This window comes from Stigmatopora nigra, chromosome 4, assembly GCF_051989575.1.
Source record: "Stigmatopora nigra isolate UIUO_SnigA chromosome 4, RoL_Snig_1.1, whole genome shotgun sequence".
Lineage (NCBI taxonomy): Eukaryota > Metazoa > Chordata > Actinopteri > Syngnathiformes > Syngnathidae > Stigmatopora > Stigmatopora nigra.
Window position 1 is genome coordinate 4,259,100 of NC_135511.1, and position 7,559 is coordinate 4,266,658.

The 7,559-nt window shown below is 40.6% G+C and overlaps 1 protein-coding gene across 2 annotated transcripts in view; it reads left to right on the plus strand.

Annotated features, from left to right (window-relative positions):
* Positions 1-7,190, plus strand: part of cemip2 (cell migration inducing hyaluronidase 2) — a 39,068-nt gene extending 31,878 nt beyond the window's left edge. For both annotated transcript variants that reach the window (XM_077715293.1, XM_077715294.1), the window contains 7 exons: positions 1-177; positions 1,022-1,204; positions 2,084-2,303; positions 3,687-3,788; positions 4,269-4,414; positions 4,488-4,594; positions 5,363-7,190. The exon at positions 1-177 is cut by the window's left edge and continues 35 nt beyond it. In XM_077715293.1, the coding sequence (XP_077571419.1) occupies positions 1-177; positions 1,022-1,204; positions 2,084-2,303; positions 3,687-3,788; positions 4,269-4,414; positions 4,488-4,594; positions 5,363-5,565 (1,138 nt within the window). In that variant the 3' untranslated portion in view covers positions 5,566-7,190. The remainder of the gene's footprint in view (positions 178-1,021; positions 1,205-2,083; positions 2,304-3,686; positions 3,789-4,268; positions 4,415-4,487; positions 4,595-5,362) is intronic.
* Positions 7,191-7,559: the final 369 nt, after the last annotated feature.

Sequence of the window (7,559 nt, forward strand, 5' to 3'; positions counted from 1 at the left end):
TCTATCTATCAACAGAGACGAGTACCCCAATGCTCCTCATGTTCTAAGGGGCATTAACAGCCAAGGGGCACCATCGCAACAGTACCAGCCAGTCTTAATGATGAGCAAGAGCTACACTCTGCACTGGAGCGGAACGGCACCCAGAGAAGTCGTCCTTTCCCTCATCAATTTTGACAAGTGAGTAAATCTGACTCTTATTAGAAATTAATTCATTCATTTTCTGAACCTGGCGGCTCAGTGGAGCCTCACAGGTCTGGGGTCCTGGTTTCAAATCCAGGGCACGTCCACCTGTGTGGAGTTTGCTTGTTCTCCCCGGGCCTGTGTAGGTTTCCTCTGGGTACTCCGGTTTCCTCCCACATTCCGAAAACATGCATAGTAGGCTGATTGGGCATATGAATATTGCCCCTTTGTATGGGTGTGAATATGCATGGTTGTCTGTCTGTTTGTGCCCTGGGATCGGCTGGCCACCGATCCCGGGTATCCCCTACCTCTGGCCTGGAATCAGCTGGGATACACTCCAGCACCCTCCGCAACCTCAAAGAGGATCAAGCGTTTCAGAAAATGAGAAAATTAGATTTTCTGAACCGCTTATCATCATCACAAGGGTATGCATATCTCAGCTAACTTTGGGCATGAGGCAGGCGACACCGTGAATTGGTGGCCAGCCAATCGCAGGGCACCATTCACGCTTAGGGGCACTTTAGAGTGTTCAATCAGCCTATCATGCATGTTTTTGGAATGTGGGAGGAAACCGGAGTACCCCGAGATAATCCTCATGCAAGCACGGTGAAAACCTGAAAACTGGGGGACCCCAAGACCCCAGAACTGTGAGGCCGGCGCTCTAACCACCCTTCCGCTGTGCTGCCCTCCAATTCGAAAAATGACTATTATAAACATATGTATGTCATTTACTGCCGTCGACAGCAATAGATCGGCTATGGATGTGAATGGATAACAATAATTATAATGAACTAGATTCAGTTTCCCTTATATTTCTTATTTTTATATTTCCTTCTATTAGAGATGACTGGGTGTTGTTTGGACTGTGCTACCCATCGGACACCACTTTCCAGATCATGGCAGACATTAATGACAGGCAGAGCAACACTTTTGATGACATCACTGATTTCGGCCCTGTCTTTTCTCTCGCTGAGTTGGAGTCGAGACCATTGGATAGGAAGTATTACTTTGACCAAAATGTTGGGTAAGAGAAGAGTTGATATCATGTCTGAGTATGTTTATTTTGGAAAAAAAACAATCTGCCCAATAGAAAAAAAAAGATTGGAATTTCAAGCAATCGCAGATGATTATTTTTTACTGCAGTGTTTCCCAACCATTCTTAAGATGCAGCACACTGTTTGCATTGAAAAAATCTTACCATACACAACAAGTTGAAAATCTTCAATATAAAAGAATGTCATCTATACTTGCAATATAAAGCTATTCTCATCAACAGGGAAAAAAAAAAATTAAATTTGTATCAAATTTTTTTTAGATTGACGGTTGAAAATCCGTGCACCCCGAACAACTTCTAGTTCACATAATGTATAAAAAAAAGTAATTTACTACATTAGTAATATTACCATTTCATGAAAAGAAATTTTGTGGTCACAGACTTTATATCACTAAAAGTTGATTCCTGTGATACTAAATAACTTCCGGTTCACCTTAAATTTAAAGATAGCAACACAACGACTTTAATTCTGTAATATTACTAATTATCTCTCGGAATATCACATTGTATGACTTCTTGGCAGGTAATTTCCCGCGGCACACCTAACCAATGTTCACGGCAAACAAGTGTGCCCCTACATAGTGGTTAACAAACAATGGATTACTGTAATTTCTGGGCATTGCGGCACACGTGACTATAGACTGACTGCACTGACCAATTTTGACAGGAAAATTGCATTTGTTCATATATTAGTTGCACTGGACTATTAGTCTCCCAGTTCAAAGCTGGGCAAAAAGTTTTTGTCTGAAAAGGATAGTCATTTTTTATTATCGAATAGTTGTGACTTTATTCTGGCAGTACTACAGGAATTCCAGCCGAACTTTACGAATGCTCCTCTGTTCCTACCAGCTTGTTGTGGTTGTACTTGCGAGCCCGGCACAGTCGTGATGGTCACAGTTACTGCTCACTCAAAGGCTGCGAAAGAGTCAAAGTCACCGCCACTACGTCTTCCCAGCAGAAGTGCAACTGTACCAGCGAAGCATACCCCAAGTATGCCAAAAACCCATCGGCCATCCTCCCCATGCCAGCCCCATACACGGAACTCTGCAAGGACTGTGGAGCCAAACAGGTTGATAGGTGTTCAATAATATTTCATCCTACTGTAGAGCTGCCAACTACTCCGGAATCTCAGGGGTTTACCCGGAAATGCAAGGCAAACTCCATGTATGACTCCGGGCAACCTCCCTAAACTCTGGAAATCCCCAAAAATTGTCACTTAGATTTTTTTTTTTTAAGCAACCATTTCGGAAAAGTACCAAATTTCCAATTTAAATGCCTTGAAATGCACACCTACGGCTGTGATTCAACTGCATTGTAAACTGGTAACTTGTGAATCATCCGAGTTACAAGTTCTGACGAATGATTTGTCTTGTGTGACTTCAGCGCATATCGATTTTGCGTGGATCGCATTCACTCCAGATAAACTCCGGAAATGGGACAAGGGTACTCCTGAAATGGGGTCGACGGAGGTTGGCAGCTCTCCTACTGTTGTAATTTCTGTGACTTTAGCGTTAGTAAACATCCAATCTGTTTGAACTGGGAGGCCTCACATTTGTTCATTAGCTGGCAATCCTACCATTTCAAGTAGATTTGATCGCAAGCTCTGCCAATGGCAGCCAATGGTTTAAAAAAGGGATGTCTTTTATTAACCCCTAGCAATTTAGGAAATTCTTTGATTGAGACCAGCAGAAAAAGCTTGAGTTCAGCCTACATTCTATTGCACTTCACAGTTTCAACACAAGGTGGAGTTAAACTGCCTCACCTTGCTTGCTCAGGGATCAAAAGTTTACTGACATTAAATGTTCCAATCAAAGAACAAAACTCAATCGAATTTCAATTCATTTATTTGTATTTATTATTGTTTTATTTAATTATAAATGCATGTATGTGCACATAAATCAAGCGGAAGAACCATTGCAACAGCGGGTGGCTGCATTGACAAAGTTGTATTTAAATATAGCATGAAAATAAAGGAAAAACGAAGTTTAGAACTCCAGGTTAAAAGGCCTTTTCTCTGAAAAAGAAGAAACTCGCCTCGTTGAAAGCCACAAGTAGTTTGGCTCAAAATGATAGTTCAGACAGTAGAAGTTGGCAAACTGTTCCACAAAGAACCCATAAAGAAGACTCCTTTTCACCAATCAGTGGATTGCAGTCAGGTGCTTCTTGTTTTCTACAGAAATCTCATTGGTTAAAGTGCCTGCTTTGATCAGTTGGAACAAAAACCATCCATAGCGGCTCTCTACAACCCTTTTGGCCACCCGTGCTTCAGAGTAACGTCAGAAGATTTGACAAATGAAAGTGGAATGATTTCAAATTGCCTGGTCAAAGCCTACATTTTTCCAAAAGCAGCTTTCAGAGAAAAAAAAAGTTTGGTTGAATTCCACAAACCTGTAGGATGATTTTCATTGTGTTGAAAACGGTGTCCCATGTGGATTTTTGTTTATTTCCACAGCTTGTGTTTACCAGTGAGCCGTGGATGTCTTACCTCCAGACGCAAATCAAGTCTGTCAGTGTGAAAGAGCAGCAAAGAGGAGACAACACATCCTTTATCGCTGTAAGCATATATTTGTTTACCATAGAAGAAAAAGAAAGTACATTGAAACACCGTCATTCATTCATTTTCTAAACCGCTTTATGCTCACTAAGGTTGCGGGGGGTGCTGGAGCCTATCCCAGCCGACTTCAGGCCAGAGGCGGGGCCCAGACGAAAGCAGGACACGAGGAGACAGACAACCACTCACTTTCAAACTCGTACCAAGGAGCAATTTAGAGTGTCCAATCAGCCTACCTTGCATGTTTTTGGAATGTGGGAGGAAACCGGAGTACCCGGAGAAAACCCACGCAGGCCCAGGGAGAACATACGAACTCTACACAGGTGGGACGACGTGCTATCCACTCAATCCGCTAGGCTGCCAACACTGTCCTATTAATTTCGTTTCACTGATAATCAGATCTCGATAGTTCATTACTTTGCTACACTGAACCAAAACATTTGATACTGCAGATTTTTGAGCCATCTATTTTCCCTCCACTAGGTAAATGAAAACATGATGCCTCTAACTCAGCCTGGCTATCTGGTAGTGTCTGTAGACGCCTGCTCTGGCAAAGTCACCAAGAAGGTCTCCTTTTCCAAGATGGACGCAAAAATGAAGCAGCACCTAACAAGTGGAATACCTAAGAGGTGAGTTGGAGACTAACCTTGACTTTTGGGGGCAAGGAATGTCGCACTCATTTTTTATCATCTGGGCGAACAGGTCCATTGTGCTGATGGCAACGCGAGGTCAGCCCGGGGGGCTTCCTGATGTGGCACCGTATCTTGTCTCTTTCGGTTTGGCCAAGGCAGCAGATTTGCACAATAAAGGTTTGTATTGATGACACAATCAGATGGCATTAAGTGAAATAATCCATACAAAATTGTACAAAAGTTCAGTTTCAGAGTAAATGGAATTGTCCTGAGAATAGGGCATTGAATAGCATGTTGACCAACTTGTTTGTTTAAAACAACCAAAAGCCAAAACACTAAGTTTTAGTTTAAATGCCCAAACAACAGTGTCAGTGTTGTTGGACCCAAGTTATGTTGTTACCTGAAGTTTTTCTTTCTTCTCTTTTCTATTAGAAGAAAAAAAAGAAAAAAACCCTTTTCATTATTTTTTTTACAATTTCAGAATGCCGACTTCATTATAGGAATTCTGACTTTAACCTCAGAATCTTGGCCACTTTTTTATTTATTTTCAGTGGGTCTAATCCTGGGGTCGGGAACCTTCTTGACGATGAGAGCCATAAACAATTCATATTTTCAAACATTATTCCTTGAATGACATACTCTGAATTGAGAACATTATTTCACTGTTGGTAATCAATGAATATCAATAAGAGTATCCATGCAGAAGACTAGTGAAGAAAAAATATGATTTAAAAAGGCACTAGATATAGTTTTGGCGCCACAGTGCCGGCGGGATGATCCCATTAGTGCGTCCGGGACTTAAGTCTCTCCCCAGCGGTTTCCATATTTTACCACATAGGTCCGCGGAGAGCCATATACACCCATCAAAAGAGCCACATATGGCTCCCGTGCCATAGGTTCCATATTCCTGGTCTAATCCTATTCTGTATGAATCTCTCCCTGCAGAAAGCGTGGCACTCTGGGCTTTTCATGGCAATGCCTCCCCGCCTCCGTGGGTGTGTCTTAAGACAGGCGACGGGGACCTCGTCCTTGGCCCTCAGGAGCGGTATTTGCCGCTGGCACTTCCAGCGTACGGCTGTCCGCCATCCGTGGGTCAGCAGACACGCAGAGACCTGCAACTGCTCAAGCGAGCCACGGGGTCCCAGTGAACTTGCGAGAAACTCACGCAAGTGTATAATGAATGTGAACTGCTGAACTTTAATTTATTAACAATGGCATATATGTTGTGTTTGAGATGCTGTGGGTGCGTGTGTGTGTGTATCTGTGAAAGTACAGGCCGATGAGTCAAAGCACTTTTCTACAAACAAATGGGCCTTTTTAAAAAAAAAAAATCCAGTCAAAATGAGAAAGCAGATTACAGTTTGGGGACTGTATGTATAAAAAAATGCACACTGAATGGAAAACAAAATGCCACATGTGGGGGGAATTTAGCTTTCTCTCAGACCAAGAACAAGCATATATTATGGATTATAGGCTAGATAAATGTCTGTTATCATAACATATTAAAGACAATATCTTCATGCGCATCTCAACAGAAAAAAATGTACAGTTTGACTAAAAAAACTTTTTTTTTTTAAATGTGTAAATGTGGACTAAAAGCCAGTATATCCAGAAAATGGTCGCCCAAAATGGGGTCATCCATTTGATCAAAGCCAATCAAATATGAACGTTACAGATAACCCCGCCCTTTCTCTTGACATAATTAATACTTTCCAGTATGATGTGCAGTTAGTATCCAATCCATTAGTGTATGTGTGTACATAGGTGTAACTTGCGTCAAAAAGTGATTGTAAGTTCTTTAATTCTTTTGTTAAAACATTTCCTCTATTATCAGAGGAAATTCACAATTTACATAATTAACTCATTCACTGCTATTGACACTGATAGGCATCCATAATTTTCCTAATTCATCTTTGCATGTTGGAGCCTTTCATGGAGGGTATTTTTTTTAACTTACTCAACCGATTTTAAATCGGTTTGAGGCCTGGATCTTTTACAGGTCTTGATCACTGCCAAACTCTCCTTGTATAAATGGATTTGACGTTTTTTGGCCAATCAGTTCAATTTTTTGAATGCTATTTTTCCACGGTTATTTATACTAGGTGTTGTCTATCACTTTAACATTCATTTCAATAACTACAGCTTAAACAACATACCAATTTTATTTCCATGCCCTTGATTTCACTAGAACCACAACAAAATCAATTAGTCGTCATCTTCAGTTCTGAAGAACTCAGCATAGAGAGTCCTTCTCTTGAGAAAAATAGTCTGCAGCAATGATGTACATTCACATGCTTATTTAACAGTCTCATCTACTTTGCCTCTATCATTTTAATATTGTTTTATAACTGGAAACATGTCTAGGAGTTTAAGTGCAGGCCACTCGAGGGTTGACTGTACACAATACGAGAAAGCCTTATTAAATATACAGAGTGGAATGTAAAGACATTTTGAGGACATTTGGGGAAATTTATTTTGAGTGTAAATCTTGAAGAGGCCTTTTTTTTTTGGATGTGAGCAGGGCTCCCTCACTCAGCATTGTGGATGTGTATACATGAATGACTGTGTAGCCTTGTAATCACTCGTTGGTTGAACTCATTCTATGCCATTGGCACCGATCAATTCAAATAAATTGCATGTCCATCACAGTCAAAAGCAATGAAACACGATCATTCACTGTACTGGGACAACTGGTTGTCTATATTGCCTTATGTTTTTTGTTTTCAAATGGATTACTGGCATTTCGTATCTTAATTAAAAGTGGTAAAGAGCTGCTTTTTTGTGGTCGAACAGTCTGAAAGAAATATATGCCTTAAGTGTTCACACAACCATTCAAACTGTCACATAATGGAGAGTGAATTACTTGAAAATAGTAGTTATGTACTGTAAAAGTTAAATACATACCTATTCAGTACCAATGATGTTTCCAGGGGAGCTGCATGGCCTTTTCTGCTGACCTAAACCCAAGAAATAACAATTCTACTTTTCAACTTTTAATGAAATAAGTATGTTTTGGACTGTAATTTAAACCAATGAAGAGGAAAAATATAAATATGATTCGCTCTGCGCACATTTTTGGGAGGGCAATTTTTTATTTGATCAGAAACAAAGAACAAACATGTTTACATATATATATATATAT